Source organism: Euleptes europaea, chromosome 20 (genome assembly GCF_029931775.1).
Source record: "Euleptes europaea isolate rEulEur1 chromosome 20, rEulEur1.hap1, whole genome shotgun sequence".
Taxonomy (NCBI): Eukaryota; Metazoa; Chordata; class Lepidosauria; order Squamata; family Sphaerodactylidae; genus Euleptes; species Euleptes europaea.
The window spans coordinates 10,612,754-10,633,329 of NC_079331.1; the positions used below are offsets into that span (position 1 = coordinate 10,612,754).

The 20,576-nt window shown below is 47.2% G+C and overlaps 1 protein-coding gene across 1 annotated transcript in view; it reads right to left on the reverse strand.

Annotated features, from left to right (window-relative positions):
• SECISBP2L (SECIS binding protein 2 like) overlaps positions 1-19,444 on the reverse strand; it is a 41,081-nt gene extending 21,637 nt beyond the window's left edge. The window contains exons 1-4 of the mRNA XM_056865850.1: positions 19,401-19,444; positions 4,180-4,358; positions 1,860-2,184; positions 89-224 (exon numbers count right to left, since the gene is read on the reverse strand). Of these exons, the coding sequence (XP_056721828.1) occupies positions 89-224; positions 1,860-2,184; positions 4,180-4,358; positions 19,401-19,424 (664 nt within the window). The 5' untranslated portion in view covers positions 19,425-19,444. The remainder of the gene's footprint in view (positions 1-88; positions 225-1,859; positions 2,185-4,179; positions 4,359-19,400) is intronic.
• Between the last annotated feature and the right edge of the window lie 1,132 nt (positions 19,445-20,576).

Sequence of the window (20,576 nt, forward strand, 5' to 3'; positions counted from 1 at the left end):
ATGGGGAGGTTTCACTGACAGGGCAATGCACCATCAGCAGCCCCCCCCCCCAATCAGTCAAGCCTAGACCACCCCTATATCGACATACCTGTTTGCTGACAGGCATCCACAAGCAACACGATTTTTGGTCTGGTCTCAGGGCCCGATGTGCCGGTCTCTTTCTGAGTGGCGACACTTTTCACAGGCGGCCTCCTGCTTTTGATGTGTGCCTGCGAAGGCTGCTGCTGGTTTAAAGAAGGTTAGCCGAGGAACAGAGATTAGCATGCAAGCCAGAGACTTGGTTTAAGCAAGACTTAATTGTACGGGGTGCTGCAAAAGCGACAGGCACCCCCCCTTCTGTTGCAAGCGCCTAGTGAATATGGATTATGGAAAAATAATCTGCATCATGAACCACAGTACTAACTTTAGATGGTTGGGACAGATAGCAACTGTCTTTAAAAAAAACAACACATTACACCAGGAGCATCAAACTTAATTTTTATGAGGGCCGAATATGACATAAATGTTGCTTGGTCGGGCTGGGCCATGCCTCAACAGCCCAGATCGGGACGGGGGGAATGGCTGCTTCGGCTGGATCACGGACCGGATAAAAGCTCTCAAGGGGCCGGATCTGCCCCTGGGCCTTATGTTTGACACCCCTGCATTAGACAGTGGCGTTCAACCATAGGAACACAATTTGGAACACGAAGCCCAGAAAAATCTACCTGCTGACGTTTTCGCTAAAGCGCTGGGGAACATTTTACAGAAATCCAGCTACCACGGCTCCATCTTAAGCAACATGAAAATTTGTGGACTGCGAGGATCTGGAAGCCGTTCAAGTTTCGATCTACCCAGGAATAGTGTGGTGGTGGTGTGTGTGTGGGGGGTGATGTTAACAGCTTCAGTACATCTTAAGAAGGGGTCAGGTAGCACTGAGACAAAATACAATAGACTCCACTGCAATTTACGGGGGGGGGGGGAGAACAACTAAGTAGACAAAAAACAATGGAAAAGTATTTTTTTCTCCTAGCTCATGGGGTTTAGAGTGCAATATCGGTTCTGCAATTGCCTTTAACGCAGAGGTTCCCAAACCTTTTGAGTCACGAAGCACTTTTCAGGAGAGAAATTCGTCACGCAGCACTAATTTTCACCTAGCACCTATATACTAAACTGAACGAGAGTAGTATTTTTCTTTCCAATCTCTTCATGGAGATGTTTCGCGGAGCACAGTTTGGGAACCGCAGCTTTAACGCCTTTACAATTTGATGCGTGCGTAGTTTTGAGGGTTGTTTTTTTTAATTAGGAGCATAATTTAATACTGCGTCACCTATTCGGGTTTGCACGAACGTGAGTTAAAAGGTTTTCAGAACGCATCCAGGTGAATACATAAAGCGTACACGTCACACCCTGAAACACCATCTTGGAAGTTGGAGTGACAGATTGCTCATGAACACATGAAGCTGCCATATACTGAATCAGACCCTTAGTCCATCAAAGTCAATATTGTCTACTCAGACTGGCAGCCGCTCTCCAGGGTCTCAGGCAGAGGTCTTTTACACCCCCTACTTGCCCAATCCCTTTAACTGGAGATGCCGGAGATTGAACCTGGGGCCCTCTGCATGCCAAGCAGATGCTCTACCACTGAGCAAAGGCTTTCTGACATGCACACGGGTAGTGTCGTTCCAGGTGGCACGAGTGCCAAGACACTGTGGCTACCAATCCAGCTGCCTCCATGTGCAGTTGCATGTGGAGAAAGGGCACTTAATATGGGACAAAGATTGCAACCACAGAGTACAATGACAGGCTATCCTAGGTTGCACAAAAGGTTTTAATTTAATTACTTATTTCACATTGTTTCTCCTGTTGTTCAACACGCTTACTTTTTGCATGACTGGTCCCCTGGTGGCACTTCTGCTCCTCTGGCTACACAATGGAAAGGCCTGGCTTGGCTGGCTTGGACGATCCGTGCATTCCGTAGCAACCGCACTCACGGCACTCGCCGCCTGGAAGGGCGCCGAGTAAGGGGCCGGGAACGGGTGGTAGAAGCCCATGACTTGAGCGCACGGCGCCGGCATCAGTTGGTAATAGGTGTACTCAGCGGACACAGGCGGCTGGGCTGATATTATGGGATAAGCGAGATACGGCCCAGTGGGGTTCTGGGTCGGCTGTTGCCACCTGATGTCATTATTGTACAGTGGAAGTTGCCTGGAAAAGCCAAACATGACAAGAACGGAAAAGTTATCCGACAGCTATGTATGCGACATGGATTGCCAGAAACATTTACAGCTTGTAAAAATTGGAAATAAGAGTACTTAAGAATATAAGAAGAGCTCTGCTGGATCAGACAATTAGTCCATCCAGTCCAGCATCCTGTCTAGTGGTCCTGGAGGGCTAACAATAGGAAATAGAGGCCTTTGATACCCTTTGGCACTGGTATACAGAGGCTGACTGCTCTCTTTAGTCACCATGCCTAATAGCCACTGAGAGATTTATCCTCCATGATTCTGTCTAATCCCCTTTTAAAGTCATCTATGCCTGTAGCCATCACTCCCTCCTCTGGCGGCAGCAAATTCCTCATCTTAATGACTTATTGTGTAAAGTGGTAATTCTTTTTTTTAAAACAGTTTTATTATTTACAATTTGGCCAACTGAACTCAAAGCATGGCTGTATTTAGGGTTGCCAGGTCCCTCTTTACAACCGGTGGGACGTTTTTGGGATGGAGCCTAAGGAGGGCGGGGCTTGGGGAGGTACTTCAATGACATAGACTGAGTCCAGTTGCCAAAGCAGCCATTTTCTCCAGGTGAACTGATCTCTATTGGCTGGAGATCAGTTGTAATAGCAGATCTCCAGCTAGTGGTTGGGGGGGGGGGCGGTAAAAAGGCACCACTGTACCAATATCAAAAGATAAGGAACTTAGTACAGGAGCGAAACGTACAACAAAGTGCAAAAGTACAAACCTTATATGCTACAATGATTCCTATTACTCATAAGGTGTCTAAACATATATGGCACCAACCATAAAGACAAACGTAGTGGCTATATACAACAATCAATATATACAATACATGGAATAAGGTTGTTCTCTCATGAGAATGTCTTTCTCTAAATATATAGCCTTACATATAGTTTGTCTTTATAGTTGGTGCCATGTATGTTTAGACACCTTATGAGTAATAGGAATCATTGTAGCATATAAAGTTTGTACTTTTGCACTTTGTTGTACGTTTCGCTCCTGTACTAAGTACCTGGTGGTTGGCAACCCTAGCTATACTGCCACGAAAAAATCAAACAGTGCACTGGATACCAGAGTAAGAAGCGAACACATGCTCCCCATAATATTCTATAGAGTTTTGCCACACAGATATTTCACAATGCATGGTTTAAGTTTTAAGCAGCTGACAAATCAGAAGACAGGTTCTGTTTAAAGCAGTTAATGTGCAGTAATCCAACAAGACTTTGCATGGACAAGGTACATACCCATCATTGTGTCAACCAAACTTTGTAAAGGTTTTGGAAGTAGAGAGCCTATTCCTACTCCACCAGGTTTTATAGATAAAAAGGCAAAATAAATGTGGAATAAATTATGCCCGACATCACCTACCTGCCTAGTCCTTTAACTGGAGATGCCGGGGATTGAACCTGGGACCTTCTGCATGCCCAGCAGATGCTCTACCACTAAGCCCCTCCCCAAATGTTTGCATCCTATGTATTTTGAACACATGAACACATGAAACTGCCTTATACTGAATCAGACCCTTGGTCCATCAAGTCAGTATTGTCTACTCAGACCGGCAGTGGCTCTCCAGGGTCTCAGGCAGGGGTCTTTCACATCACCTACCTGCCTAGTCCCTTTAACTGGAGATGCCGGGGATTGAACCTGGGACCTTCTGCATGCCAAGCAGATGCTCTACCACTGAGCCTCGGACCCTCCCCTATATTATTTAACTGCTGCTCAGCCAGATCCCATGCATGCTTGTTCAGAAGCAAGTCACGCCGGGCCCATTGGGGCTTATTCCCAAAGAAGTATGAACAGGAACAGCCTTTGTGCTGAAGTCCAAAACCATCCCAGTGTCCCAGGGGACACAGAAGGGGCTTCCCTCGCAGTCTGAGACCAAAAACAAACAAACAAAAAATCTAACCAAGAAACAGATCCAGTTATAGTATTTGAAGCCTTCATCCACGGAATACACGTTCATTACCTATTGGACTGGTTTTCCTGAACGAACGGGTAGCAGGTGATCAGGTAGCTGGGAATGGGAGTCGGTTCCACGCCGCTAACGCTTCCACCGTCGCTAGGCAACGCCATTGGCATCATGAGTGAATCGGGACCCTTCTTCTGAGGAATGAATGGTTCTACCTCCGCAGACAGTTTCACATTCTTCAAGGAAGGGGGAAGGAAACAAAACCAAACCAGACTTTATTAAACACAGCAAGAAGAATAAAACAGACAAAGCAAGGGGAATAAAACAGACAAACTGCATCTCAAGATTTTCATAATATTGACTACAGTCAATCAGTAGTATTTATTACGGTCCCCGATCAGCAGATACAACAAAAATACTAAAACGGTAACATTATAAAAATAATCATAGAACACATCAGCCACACAGATAAACGTAATGTGTGTATCATATTAACACTCCTTAACGAAAACTGAAAATAAAACTGCCTCAAGGACCTAAAATCTATAGTAAGTAAAGGTCCCCAGTGCAAGCACCGGGTCATTCCTGACCCACGGGGTGACGTCACATCCCGACGTTTCCTAGGCAGACTTTGTTTACGAGGTGGTTTGCCAGTGCCTTCCCCAGTCATCTTCCCTTTACCCCCAGCAAGCTGGGTACTCATTTAACCGACCTTGGAAGGATGGGAGGCTGAGTCAACCTTGAGCCGGATACCTGAAACCAACTTCCGTGGGGATCGAACTCAGGTTGTTCTCAGTTGTTGTTTTTTAAATGTTATAGACCTGGGCACAAAACCTGGCAACCCTTCGTGTTGTTTGATGGTTTTTATCCGAGAGAAGACATTCAATTTTGATTTTATTAGATCTCCCTGGAATTCTTCCAACTATGGCCCAATAAACCGACTACATATTTAAGCGTCCAGATTATTCACACGAAAATTGACTATCCTAAAGACAGGCTACGCTATGGCTAGAGGAACTCACTGGCTGTGTAGAACGCGGAGGGTTTTTCTCCCCCCCCCCCCGCAGTTCAGTTCCTTCTCTGTGACCTTTTTATCATAATAGGATTATGATCCTGAAGTTAGCAAGGGGCCATTACACATCATCTGCTTTAATTTTAGCCGTGTCCTGGGCACCAGTGCTTGTTACTAGGACTCGACCAGAAAATAAGCCTCTCCATCAAAAATGTCAAAGCCGAATTTTATATATTGTACACTTTTTAAAAACACACACGCTTGTTTCCATTCAAAACAAACATTCCAACTGTACAGTTATAGGCTCATAACAAACCATACAAAAACCTTACTTAAGCAAACATTACAATCTATTACACTCTTAACTGAAACCTACAGTCCCGCCACCACAAAATACCTGGATAAAGATTGCACGTTCCCAAACTTTCCCAAACTCTAAATAAACAGCTCCATTTTCTCATGCAACTTCCAGCGTCTGTTGCTACATATCCTGGTAACCCTATATATTGAACAAAGGTATCTTCACAGTAACGAAGAAGAGTTTGCTTTTATATGCAGATCTACTCTACCTTTCAAAGAGAATCAAACCGTCTTACAATCTTCTTCCCTTCCTTTCCCCACAACAGACACCTTGTGGGGTAGGTGAGGCGGAGAGAGCTCTAAGAGAACTGTGACTGGCCCACGGTCACCCAGAAGGCTGCATGTGAAGGAGCGGGGGAATCGAACCGGGTCCTCCAGACTAGAGTCTGCCGGTCTTAACCACTACAACACACTGCTTCAAGTGTATATTGTACACTCTGTGACTGTGAAGATACCCTTGGCTAGTCAGGTTGCTTGCTTAATCCTGATCCTGTGCCCAACACCGCCCTGAATTGCAGACAAAGCTTTCCGTGGTAAGCAGGCTGATGTGGAAAGCTTTCAGGGCCTTAATTTTTGCAAGTGGAGAAGCCACGACGTTAAATGCTGACCACGCTAGGGTTGCAAACTCCAGGTGGTGGCTGGAGATCTCCCATTATTACAACTGATCTCCAGGCAACAGAGATCGGTTCACCTGGAGAAAATGGCTGCTTTGCCAATTGGACTCTATGGCACTGAAGTCCTTCCCCTCTCCAAATCCTGCCCTCCTTAGGCTCCACCCTCCAAAATCTCAAGTGTTTCCCAACTTGGAGCTGGCAACTCTAGACCACGCCCATGGTCTTGCAAAAGAAAGGGCAAAGGCTGTAATGCGAGTCCTTTCATTTGCAGAATACTAAAAATGTAACCGAAGTTGAAGGTGTTAGCTAGGGACTAATTATTGACTTAAGCCAATTGTATTAACCAATTTAAATTATAATGCCTCTTAGGAGGAGGAGGATTTCCCCCCCAGGTTATGCTACAACCTACTTTCAAAATATCTATTAATGCAAAAACGAAGCCACGTTCACCTCTACCCACACAAAACACTCCCTTCCTAAACCAGCTACGTGTCCCTTTGCCAAACACAATCTCTGCAGAGGTCGCTCTGGATAACATGCATTTCTGTCACCCATGTGGTCAGAGCAGACTGCATGGTTACATACCATCCTTGTGAAACATTTCAATATCATTCAGGAACTAGGGAATGCAAATAAGGAACTGGGAACCAACTGGGAACCAACTTCAGACTCCTTCCCGAATGCAAGGACAGAAAATAGAGGAAGAGGAGGAGGAAGAAGAGGAAGAGGAGGAAGAAGAGGAAGAGGAGGAGAAGAGTTGATTTTTATATGCCAACTTTCTCTACCACTTAAGGGAGACTCAAACCGGCTGACGATCACCTTCCCTTCCTCTCCCCACAGCAGACACCGTGAGGTAGGTGAGGCTGAGAGAGCTCTAAGAGAGCTGTGACTAGCCCAAGATCACCCAGCTGGCTTCGTGTGTAGGAGTGAGGAATCAAACCCGGTTCACCAGATCAGAGTCCACCGCTCCAAACCACCGCTCTTAACCACCACACCACGCTGGCTCTCATATATACGTTATCCAGGGACTGGTCAGGTGAGTAACCACACAGAAACAACCACATAACTCAAGATAACTTGTTCAACAGTAAGAGAGAAATTCCAAGACAGGTTAATAGTTTGCCACGGATATATTTGGCGTTAAATTGGAAGAGGGAAACTCTAGAGAAATAACTCTAAATATATCACACTTCTTTGCACACTACAGCCGCCGTATGCAAACTTTTTTCCTAATTCATCTTACAAATATTGTTTACAGAAAAGCAAAAGAACACGTCTACTGAAACAAAAAATGTATTCTGCTACAGTATACTAAACCACTGGTATCGGATTTGGGCGATTTTAAAGCGACCACACAATAGTTGCGTTTGAGGTTTCCGCAAATTATGCTTCGAGAGATAGCCATCTCACATTTACCAGAAAAAACTCATTATTAGAGCAAGGCATAAATAAAGCAGTAGCAATTGTTCACAGCCTTGCCCACTGATTTAGTACAACCCAAAGTCAAACATGCAATTAGGATTTGTTTAAAAAAAATTAAGAGAAAGCGTGCTAAAAGGGCGACTGCGTTGCTTTTCCAAGATGCAAACTGACAAAAAAAAATACTACCAAGCATAAAAGAAGGAAGAGCATGATGATCTATGCTATCTAGCCGAGCAAAAGATTGCTGCTGGGTTAGAAAAACCCACAGCAAGTTCTCACACAAGGTTGCTTTAAATTCAAAGCATCTGATTCAAAAGACTGTGTTATTAAGCCATTTGCAAGCAACAAGAGTATCCCTCCCTCTGTCTCCTCCCCGTGGAAAGGGCTAGTAGCCCCTTCCTACAAAGCACGGTATGTATCGTATACATTTCGGTGGTGCTACATGGATAAGAAATGTTTTGCTGATACGATAAGACATTTACGTGCTGTTTTTAAACGAGAGGGGTTCCCCCACGCCCGGAAATAATTTGAGGCAGAATGTATTCAACAGAATGTATGCAAAGGCTGATTATATACATTTCCTTCAGACAATTACAATTCTTCCAAGACATCATGCATGAAGGTGCCTTTGTTTTCTGCATAAAAGCTACTGTATGCTTCAGCAGCTGCAGAGACAGAAGATGACACGGGCAGGAACAGACTGGTAAACTTGGGTCTTATAGTTACAGCGCTGTGTTTAATCTTCAAACTACAATATACAAAAAAAAAAACCCACCAAACTTGCAACAGACATTTGTTATTACCCATTAAAACAGAAGCCGTGCTGTCCTCCTAGCAGAATGGAGCTGGCGGCCAAAGGCGCCTTTTGTGTAGTTAACCCAAGGCAGATACGTACACATTATGTTTCAAATGAAGGATAAACGCTGGACTTTACAGAGGCCAATAGCTGTGAAAGAAGCCATGATGATGATGATGGGGGAGAAGGGAGAGGGGGAAGGGAGGGGGAGGAGGAGGAGGAGGAGGAAGAGTTGGTTTTTATATGCCAGCTTTCTCTACTACTTAAGGGAGACCCAAACTGGCTTACAATCTCCTTCCCTTCCCCTCCCCACAACAGACACCCTGTGAGGTAGGTGGGCCTTAGAGAACCCTTGTGACTAGCCCAAGGTCACCCAGCTGGCTTCCTGTGGCGGCGTGGGGAAACAAATCCAGTTCACCAGATTAGCCTCCGCCGCTCATGTAGAGGAGTGGGGAATCAAACCTGGTTCTCCAGATCAGACTCCACCACTCCAAACCACCACTCTTAACCACTACACCACCACAGCAAGCAGCACTGTTTTCAGAATAGATTTGTCAACACAACAGTCCTTTTTCTATCCCTTTTGACATCCAGTCACAGCTGATTTATGGCGACCCTGTAGGGTTTTCAAGGCAAGAGACTTTCGGAGGTGGTTTGCCATTTCCTGCCTCCATGTCAGGACCCTGGTATTCCTTGGAGGTCTCTCATCCAAATACTAGCTGGGGCCAGTGTGTGATGGCCCCAAGGTCACCCGGCAAGCTTCCATGGCGCGAGTGGGGATTCGAACCTGGTTTTCCCAGGTCCTAGTGCAACACCTTAACCACATCCCAAGTAAATCATGCTTAAGGAATGGGGGTGGGGGAGCTAGGTAGCTGGAAAAAGACCAGGAGTGGGACCTGCAATGTTTTGGGGAATGCGGTCTTCCTATTCTCTAGGCTGCAGGGAAAACTTTTTTTGATGGCAGCACGGCATAAGAGAACGTCCTACAAACTGCAGATTAACAAACCCTTTATCATTTATCAAATATTGCACAGGGCATCCAAGATGTCCAACAAACTTAAATGTAGGCATGTGACAGGGCAGTTTTTGGGGCGGAGACTGAAGATGCCGGGGTTTGGGGAGGGACTTCAACGCCATAGAGTCCAATCGCCCAAGCAGCAATTTTCTCCAGGGGAACTGATCTCTATTGGCTGGAGATCAGTTGTAGTAACAGGAGATCTCCAGCTACTACCTGGAGGTTGGCAACCCTATCTATCCAAAGCCCTGCTGTAATCCCTGTATTTCAGATACTGAGGCAGAGGCTTGCTCAAGGCCTCTTTAGAGGCTTCATGGCTGAGCTGAGGTTTGAAAAGGTGCTTTCCTGGACTGTAATTCTGGGGCAGTCTTAATGATTCTGGGGCCCTGGGCAAAAGTCCAAGATGGGGCCCCAGAAGCACTGCCTCCTCCACCCCTGCCCTGCTCCGCAGGAGCCAAGCAAAGATTAGACCAGGGGTGTTAAACTCAATTGTTACGAGGGCCGGATATGTAAGGTTGCCAGGTCACTCTTCGCCACCAGCAGGAGGTTTTTAGGGCAGAGCCCTAAAAAAGATGTCGGGGTTTGGGGAGGGGAGGGACTTCAACGCCATAGAGTCCAATTGTCCAAGCGGCCATTTTCTCCAGGGAGCTCATCTCTATAGGCTGGAGATTGGTTGTAATAGCAGGGGATCTCCGGCTAGTACCTGGAGGTTGGCAACCCTAAGTCAGCCACAAAGCCAAAGCGCTGCTGCCCATTCGCTAATCATTCCAAAGAGTTGGCGCTACTACAGAAAAAGGACACGCTGAAGCAGACGAGGACCTAGCTTGACTGAAAGCCCTTCAGAACACAAATTACCGTAACGGTAAACACTGGCACCTTGGATTAAGGCTGGAAATAGATACTCAATAATGAAGCCGTTCCAAACCTGGTGTCATATGTAACCAACAGCTAACTCCCGTCAGCAGATGGGGCCAAATTTTTCCCAGCTGACATTCCCAAGGTACCTTCAAGCGCGGCCCTGCGTGGAACACGTTAACGGTAATCCAAGTTTGAGGTTACCAAGGCACAGATTAGCGTGACCCGGCGGACAAAATCCGAGTGAAAAGAAACCTCGTTTCAGAACCACGTATGTACCCGTATCCACTATTCAACAGCTTATTCTCACGAGCACCTACACTCTGAAGCGACAACTTCATTATCCAATTTCACATTTCCACACTGATGGGATAGGGGAAATTAAAACGAGCAAGAATTTCCAATGAGTCATGCCATTTTGGGGAGGGGGGGAGGTTAGGACAAAAGTTATGAAACCACGGATAAAGGGATGTTTGGTTAAATAAGGAAGCATGGAGTAGGGGTCACTGGGGTGTGTGTGGGGGAGGTAGTTGTGAAATTCCTGCATTGTGCAGGGGGTTGGACTAGATGACCCTGTGGTCCCTTCCAACTCTATGATTCTAACATCTTACATTTAACTGCTATATGAGGCGGGGGGAGAATAAGAATTTTCTCTCATGCCACAAGTCCACTCAAGTGAGCATTCCCCAACTTCAGCATAAAACTGATTACACAACTGCCGCCTAAGTTTGCACTCCCGGGCACAGTTACTTGGAAGTAAACCCTTCTATTCACTGCCGGCACAGCATTGCCAAGACTACTGAAGGAGAGAGGCCAAGGCTCAGAGAGACAGACTCCGTTTCGCATGCAGAAGTTTCCAGCTGTCGAAAGAACCAAATGGTAGGTGATGAGAACAAACCTCTATCCGAGATTCTTAAGAACCGTTGCCAGCCAGAGCAGGCAAGACTGGACCTTGAAAGATCAAAGGTCTGTCTTAGTATCAAACAAACTCATTAATTTCATTTCCCCCTTAGCGGCACCTTAGAAACTAATAAAATTTATTCCAGCAGAACCTTTTGTGAGTCAGAGCGGACTTCGTCAGATGCATGAATCTACAAGTAGTCACGAACAGAACGTACAATTCTACCCCCTTCGCCACGAGCACAGCTTACTTGGAGTAATCTTAAAACTTGTACTATTAGATTTCATCGGCATTCTGAGTAAAGCTTTGGAAGAGGCCATCCTCTGCAACCTTGTCTTATACCCGCAGGGACTTCATAATACCAACGCTTACCCCGCCAAAGAACAAATGCTACTCCTGAGATAAAAGAACCATGGAAATGAGAACAAAAGCAAAACATGCCTTCAAAGTTGTGTTAATAAATCACTTGAAATGCAACATTCAATAAAAACAACCCACGCTGGGCATAAACCACCATGTCAGAGTTAGACTTTGGACTATACAAGCTAAATTTTGAAAACATGGGGACGGATGGCGGGTAAACTTGCAAAGATTACCTTCTAGGAGTTTGTTTTTGAAACCAAAGAAGCTTTCTTCCACATAAAACTGAACTGCTGGGATTTTGTGTAAAGCAACGAGCAAATTATTCTAAGTGCATGGGCGATAAATATTTTTGCTCACTGCTTTACACAAAATTCAAGTAAACTGTAAAGAGATAATGGCAGCTGGGTCCTAAGGCTTGCCGCACTTGTAAATAAATGCAAAAACAAGGTGACCACTGCGTATCAAACACCAGTCCTACTCTAGTTTCCCCCATAATTTAATCCAATGTATTTCTTCAAGAGTGCTCTTTCAAATTACCTACTGAGGGAATGTAGGCTGGGGCCCTTCCCGTCTTCTCTTCTATCACCACCCGAAACGCTCTTCTCTTGGGCATTTGCTGGCTTCTGTGGAGTTGTGACTGCTGTGAATTCCTTGCGGTTTTGATACTTGTTCAGTTATGGGTTTTTTACACTTTTTAATCTGATTTAACAAGCGTTCTAAGTCAGAAAACAGATATTAAAGTTTTGTAAATATCTTAAAGAGGACGCCGGCTGGCAGATTCTCTCCCTCTGTTATCTGGGTCAGTCATGAGGAGGAGGAGGAGAGGAATCAAAGAAATGTGTGCTTAATCACCTTAAGAGGCACTTCAGGCTGGTTTACTGAAGGTTTAGGGGCTGTTTAGGCTACCTCAGAGTACGCAGCCTGAAAACCGGTATTTGAGAAAGTCCTTAACTTAGAATTAACAGGCACCATACAAGAGCTTTTCCCGTGTGAAACGAATCCCTGGGACAGGCTGTATAGAACGAAGCATTCCTTGTCCTGCAATACGCACTTCAGCCCCAAGAACTCACGCAGGTGGTTGTTAATGGCCAGACTATCCTCCAATCCAATTTGTTTCAAAAAAAAAAATTAATCCCAGATAGATGTTATTAAACACAGCCTACCTATAAATGAGTCCAGAATACTAGGAGCCAACAATATTACCTTCCTGATATTAATTCCACTACCGTCAAAGCAATCCTTCTGGCAATTAGCACTTTATTAGGAACCTCCTTAAGCGTCACGGCACCTTAAGGACTCACAGATTTGCTGTGGCATCAGCTTCCCTGGACTTTACAAGTTATGTCCCTGTAATGCTTTAAAGGTAGTTTTTTATTTTGCCGTGTGAGAGATCAACGCGGTTATTTAGCCCTCTGGAATTTGTTTCTTTCCTGAAGCGTTATTCACCTATCAACTTCCTGCTTGTTCTAGCTTTTCCCCCTTATAGCAGCTCTCCTAAGCCAACATCCAGGGCAAATTGAATGCAGCCTAAGAAATATCACAAATGACTTTGTCAGGTTTACCAGTTGTATTTCTAAGAAATGTTAATATCTTCAAGCCACACGGAGGGTGCTGGGAGCTTTTTTGCTCGGTCTTTGGCAATTCCCCTCCCTTATTACAGTCCATATCCTACACAGTTTTGTCTATGCAGGTCTACAGCAGAGCCGTTTGGGTGGTCAAATCAGACCCCCCCTCCCTTTTGCACCAGCAGAAAAGCTGGTTGGATTTTTTAAAAAACCTTTACATGGAAAAGCAGGATAGAAACGTATTAAATGAATCAGTCAACTATAATGTTAAGATGCTGTACAAAAGAAATTCACACTTTGGCGCAGACAAAACAGTTCAGGAGAGGAATACTTTCGACTTCTGTAACTTGTTACGTACTATATGATTGCCTAAGAAACCCTCCCTGTGTTACTCTTTTCTGTACTCTGACGGACTGGGGCTGAAATTCTGTGAAATTCTTAAGCAGGAGCAGGAGCTATTTAACCCAGCAGTACGAATTTTGTTCTCTCACCACCATTGAACAGAATTAAAGGAAGAATATGATGGCAAAGACAACAGGGCACGATTTACCCCAATTTACCTTATCCCAGCCCCTCCCTAGAACAGAGGAATCTACCCGTCTCGCAGTGAAAAAAAACCCTCATGGGTGCCATGACATAGGATACACATTCACACTTGTACATGCTTGAATAGGACAGGGCATGCTCTGCGGTCTTCTCACTTAGCCCCCCTCCTCTTCAGTCACTGTTGGGAAGCGCCGGGAGAACCGTGTGTTTCTTCAGCCACTGAAAAACCAGCTTCTTTACAGGCTACAAGCCTACCACAAACTACCTTGTTTAAGGCAGAGCTCTCCCAGCCTGGGACATAAGAGGCAGATTAAAAAGATGAGAACCCCTCCAAGACTCCACCCACCTTCTGCATTCTGGGCAGATATGAACCACAAGAAGGGCTTCCCACATAACCCAATTCAAACATGTGTATTCAGGGCTTCCATACCTACCCATGGCCAGTTATTAGAACACAGATGCTAATGTGCTAAAAGGCAAGCAGCCGCAAGGAAAGCACAATAGGAATGGTAAGTGAGAACATAAGAAAAGCCCTGCTGGATCAGACCAAGGCCCATCAAGTCCAGCGGTCAACCAGGTGCCTCTAGTAAGCCCACAAACAAGACAACTGCAGCAGCACCGTCCTGCCTGTGTTCCACAGCACCTAAGATAATAGGCATGCTCCTCTGATCCTGGAGAGAATAGGTCCACATCATGACTAGTAGCCATTTTAACTAGTAGCCATGAATACCCCTTTCCTGCATGAACATGTCCACTCCCCTCTTAAAGCCTTCTTAAAGTGAGCCCTCAGGATTTCTCATTGAATGAAGCCAGCTCAAAACTAATCTGAACCTGTACTAATTAAGGTTGTTGATCCACAACATCTTGCTGTATACAGCAGTGCAAATTGTTTAGCGAGTCTTTTGAATAGTATTCCCATAAGCAAAAGGCAGCAGCACACACAAAAATTCCTGTTAAAGCAACCCATGGCATGTCCACGCTTTCTCTCCCCTTTGGCAAAACAAGCATGCCCCTCAACTGTCTTGGGGGGGGGGGAAGAGATGGAAACTAGTCAATCAACAAGCACACCAATAAAATCAACAGCACACAATTCATTGGTACCTCCAATTCTCAGAGAATGCAAACCATTATGCACATAGCCCACTTAATCACACTACTCACAGGAATACTCATTTACAAACACGACACTACCTTACACCAAACGAGAGCTTTGATCGCCTGTCCCAGCACTACCTACTCCAATTGGCAGCAGCACTCGAAGGCTCAAGTAGCAGGCCGTGTTTTGAGAACAGAGGTTGGTCACTAACACAAGAAAGACAGCCTTGCTTAACCTCTTAGAACACATGAAGCTGCCTTATACTGAATCAGACCTTTGGTCCATCCAAGTCAGTATTGTCTACTCAGACCGGCAGTGGCTCTCCTGGGTCTCAGGCAGAGGCCTTTCCCATCACTTCCTTGCCTAGTTTCTTTTAACTGGAGATGCTGGGGCTTGAACCTGGGACCTTCTGCGTGCCAAGCAGATGCTCTACCACTGAGCCACAGCCCACGAGTATGAAAGACTCAGTGGCTGAGCGACTGGAGTAGTTGCAAATGTACGGCAGGCACTGACTTAAAGAGGGTACGGCAGGCACTGACTTAAAGTAGCCTTCCCCATTAAACTAATTAGGCTCCTAGCATCTGGATTAGTGGAGAAACTGTGCAGGGCGGGGGAAGGAGGCCAAACGCGCCTTCTGCAGACCCCCTAACCTTGTACATTTTGTTCAGCCGTTATTTTACTTTTCTTCCTTTCTTTCTTGCACTCTGAGATTACACAGTCAAGTTCTCCTGGTATATTTTCCGGCCCAGTGCTTTCCGCTCTACAGCCCAGATTTTTCAAGCCTGTTGCTCTTTTCTTCCCTTTCCTTCCTCGCCAGTTCATAAACCCTGAGAGCTGATGTGGTCGAAGCATGTCAGCTAATAATGTGAGCCAGGAAGTCCCCAGTTCAAGCCTTGACTCATTTGCATGAGATCGCTCTAAGGAAAGCGTCAGCTTCTCACAACCCCCTTCCCCATAAAATACAGGAACAATTCCGGCCTGCTGTGCAGGACTGTTGTAAGGATTACTGAAACAAAAACATCCTGAAAATTATACAGCATAAGTAGTACTACATTACTGGTGATCATGCTAATAATAAACCCAAAGCTTAGCTGCTCATACCTTGGTCACAACTCAGGATTAAAACTAAGTATATTTGCTCACATTCCTCTCCTTGCTAGCTTTGTCTTACTCTCGACTTCCCAACTGAGGAATGCATCTATTTTATCCAACTAATTTTATCCTGCCTTTCTTTCAAGGAAGGTAGCATGGTTCTCCCTCTCTCAACTTCATCCTCACAACAACCCTGTGAGATAGTTCAAGCTGGAGAGCATATGACTGGCCCAAGGTCACAAACTGTCGGGGGGGGAAATGGGGATTTGAACCCAGGTCACCATAATCCAACGCTCTAACTCAGTGTTTCCCAACCAATCAATTCAATTTATTATGGTCACCGACCGGCAAAGAAAATATACAAAAAGATTAACATTGATTAAAAGGGGAAAAAACATAGCAATATATCTGTTAGTAAAAAGATAAAATTATAGCAATATATGTTAGTAAAAAACCCTAATTAGAATAAAATGTTTACAATAAAATTAGAAACTGAAGGGGGATTAGAAGGAATAACGGGGACAGAAAGGGCAGTCAAAAGCTGGAATTTAACCTCCACATGCAAAGGCTGCATATGTAGGAATGCCTCTTGCTTCATGTTCATAGTGTGGGCAGCTGCACCCTTTGTGCAATGTCTGTTGGTTTCTCCAAAACATCTGGATAGCCACTGCAGAAAATGAAATACTGAACTAGATGAGTGCCAAGGTCACCGTCTGCCTTTATTTTTTATTTTATGCCGACAAGTCACATCTGACGTACGGAGATTGCTGGTGGGGTTTTCAAGACAAGAGACATTCAGAGGTGGTCTGCCATTGCCTGCCTCCATGTCAAGACCCTGGTATTCCTTGGAGGTCTCCCATCCGAATACTTGCCAGGGTCAACCCTGTTTAGCTTCTGTCACCTGACGAGACCAGGCTAGCCTGAGTTACCCAGGACAGGGTATGGTTTACCCAAGGAGCCAAAAGACCTAGGGAGCCAGCTAGGATGGGTCACCATACCAAGTAAATTTGGACTTGTGGGTCACGGCGGACTCTAATCTGATGAACCGGGTTGGTTTCCCCACTCCTACACATGAAGCCAGCTGGGTGACCTTGGGCTAGTCACAGGTCTCTCCGAACTCCCTCAACCCCACCTACCTCACAGGGTGTCTGTTGTGGGGAGGGGAAGGAGACTGTAAGCCGGTTTGATTCTCCTTTTAAAAAGGTAGAGAAAGTCGGCATATAAAAACCCAACTTTTCCTCTTCTTCATACCAAAATGTTTGGGAAGCGCTTCCCTACACCACACTGGCTAGTCACCTAAGAAGCAGAGACTCATTTTTTAAAAAACTTCACAAAACTTTATAAAAGCCACCCTGTACACGGAGAACAGTGTATAAACAGAACAACTTCTCCATCCCGATCTGCCTTTTAATCCTTTTAAATCCTTAGCAGCTGCACGTAATTCTCCCTCGGCCTGAGCTTCTCTTCCTCACGGCCACCCCCTTCCCTCCACCATGGGGGGAGGGGGAAGCTAGCTCTCATCCCAGCCTTAAGCAAGGAGCGTGCCCTCCACTTATATCTGATACACACATCAATTTACTCCTTGCAGCCACAAAAAACAAAAAAGAGGCATGCAGGAGTTCTCGGGGCGCTTTAAGAAAGTGAGCAGGTTAATTAACTTTACAGCATGCATGTTAGCGAGCCATGCACCTGCTTCAGGCCCACAAAAGCCTCCCATGGAAATACACCTGTCCAAGGCGCCGCTTGAAAACCATGCAGCTACCACCAAGACACTTTTATATGGGGGAGGGACTGTGGCTCAGTGGTAGAGCCTCTGCTTGGCAAGCAGAAGGCCCCAGGTTCGATCCCCGGCGTCTCCAGTTTAAGGGACCACGCAAGTAGGTGATGGGAAAGACCTCCGCCTGAGACCCTGGAGAGCCACTGCCGGTCTGAGTAGACAATACTGACTTTGATGGACCGAGGGTCTGATACCGTAGAAGGCAGCTTCAATTCCAAGAGGGTCAGCTGCATCAGGATTTACGGGGAACCTTTCCAGGCTACTTGTACCGTTTTAGCCCTCTAACACCTGTTTATCCCACCCTCCCTGCAAAGCATTCAGGGCAGCTTACCTGATCTGCCCCTCCTCCACTTTTAACCTCACAACAACCACCCTGCGCAGGAAGAGGTTAGGCAGCATGTGCGTGTAACTGGCCCAAACACCGAGTTTCACCGCAGAGTCTGGTGTGTGTGTGTGTATCTAGCTCTCCTATATCCCAGCCCAACGCTAACCACAACAACCCTGTGAGGTAGGCGTGGCTGAGAGGGAGTGACCGGCCCAAAGATACCACACTGAGCTTCAGAGCTAAATGGGGGTTCTCCCCTCCTGTAGTTTATCCTCTCAGCAACCCTGTGAGGTAGGAGAAGCCGGAAGAGGGTGGCTGGCCTGCCCAAACTCACCCAGTGAGCTTCACCATAGAGTCTGGTGTGTGTATCCAGGTCTCCTAGATCCCAGTCCAACGCTAACCACAGCAACCCTGTGAGGTAGGCGAGGCTGATAGGAAGTGGCCCAAAGATACCACACTGGGCTTCAGGGTTAAATGGGGGTTCTTCCGTCCTCTAATTTCCCCTCACAACAACCCTGCGGGGTAGGAGAAGCCAAAGGGAGGGGCTGGCTAACCCAACTCACCCATAAGAGTCTGGTGTGTGCATCCAGCTCTCTCCTGGATCCCAGCCCAACGCTAACCACAACAACCCTGTGAGGTAGGCGAGGCTGAGAGGCAGCAACTGGCCCAAAGATATCACAATGAGCTTCAGAGCTACATGGGGGCACCTCCCTTCCCTCTAGTTTACCCTCACAGCAACCCTGCGAGGTAGGAGAAGCCGGAAGAGGGTGGCTGGCTGGCCCAAACTCACCCAGCGTGCTTCACCGTAGAGTATGGTGTGTGTATCCAGCACTCCTAGATCCCAGCCCAACGCTAACCGCAACAACCCTGTGAGGTAGGCGAGGCTGAGAGGCAGCAACTGACCCAAAGCCAACACGGTGAGCTTCAGGGCTAAACGGGGGGGACTTCCCTCCCTCTAGTTTATCCTCATAACAACCCTGCGAGGTAGGCGAGGCTGAGAGGCAGCGACTGACCCAAAGCCACCACGGTGAGCTTCAGGGCTAAACGGGGGTGGGGGTGGGGGTGGTACTTCCCTTCCTCTAGTTTATCCTCACAACAACCCTGCGAGGTAGGACATAAGAAAAGAAGCGGGGTGGGGCTGGCCGGCTGGCCCAAAGCCCCCACCCACTCCAAGCCAGCTTCATAACAGAGTGGGGGAGGGGGATTTGAACCCGGGTCTTCCCAATTCTTTTTTTATATCTAAATTTTTATTATTTTTATAATAAGAAAAAAAAACAAATTATAAAAAAAACAAAGAAAACAATAACATAAAAAATACAAAAATACAAAAAAGGGTCTTCTCTATTCTGACACCCACCCCAGCTCCGACCGAGCAGCTTCCCTGGTCGCTTGGGCCGCCGAGGCGGCCGAGCCTTTCCTAGAGCGGCCCCCGCCCTCTCCCCCAAAGACCCCCCCTCCAAGCCTCCGTTGCCTAGCGACGCCTCGGCGACGAGGTAAGGGGACAACAACAACAACCCCCCTCCCCCACCCCCTACCTACCTGCCCGCCAACGGCTTTGTCCATGGCTCCAGCAGCCGAAGCGGGCCCGGCGGAGACGGCTCCCTATCAGGCGCAGAGGGGGCCGCAGGCCGCTCCCGCCATCGCTCCTTCCCCGCTCCTCACGGGCCGGCTTCCGCTCACACCCAGCGCGGCGGCGGCTGACGCGGCTCCCAACAAGACGCGGTGACGCCACTACCGACGGGATGGAGGCGGCGGAGGGGGGCGGGGCCAGCCAGGAGGCGGAGGATCATCTGGGACGGGAGCCGGCAGGGGACCCGCCGCGCCGCCCGGCGTGGGCTCGAACCGCGCTTCCCCTTCGCCCCGCCCCTCCTGCCCGCGCGTCGCCTAGCAACCGCTGGGCCTAACCGTGGTCGCTGGGAACAACAAATCGAGTTGGAGAGGCGGGCGGGTCAGGACACAAAAATGCAGAGTTTTGAGAATTTGGATGTGGGGAAAAAGGGGCATCTAGAGAGCGGCAGATCCAAGGCAAAACCTCCCCTGCACAAATGGCCTCAGAGCACAAAAATAAGTCCCCATGCAGAGTTTTGAGAATTTGGGTGGGGGGGAAAATGTGCATCTAGAGAGCAGCAGATCCAAGGCAAAACCTCCCCTGCATAAATAGGCTCAGAACACAAAAATAAGTCCCCATGCAGAGTTTTGAGAATTTGGATGGGGAAAAAATGTGCATTTAGAGCAGGGTTGGGGAACCTTTTTCCTCCCAAGGGTCATTTGCACATTTATAACATCATTCGGGGGCCATAACCAGGTGTAGATCTCCCGGCGTGGGGGAGGCTAGGGTTGCCAGGTCTCCAGCCACTACCTGGAGGTTGGAAACCCTAGGGGAGGCCCCGCAGAGAAGGCCTGGAGGGCAACCCCACTTCCCCCGTCCTCCTCCCCCCAGGCGGGAGGGCAGCCAGCGGTGGGCCTGAGCAAACAAGGCGCCAGGGGGGCGCAGCCCACAGCCGATCCGCAGGGAAGGAAGGGAGGAAGGACAGAAAACAGAAAGAGGTAAAGGGAGGGAGGGGGAGAAAAAGAAAAGGACGGAGGGAGACAGACAGAAAAAGAGGGAGAGATGGAGAGGAAGGAGAGTGACAGAAAAAAAGAAAGAAAAGCCTTCCCCCACACACACCCGCGCACGCCGGCCCCATGCGACCAGACCCCAGCCTCCACGCCTCC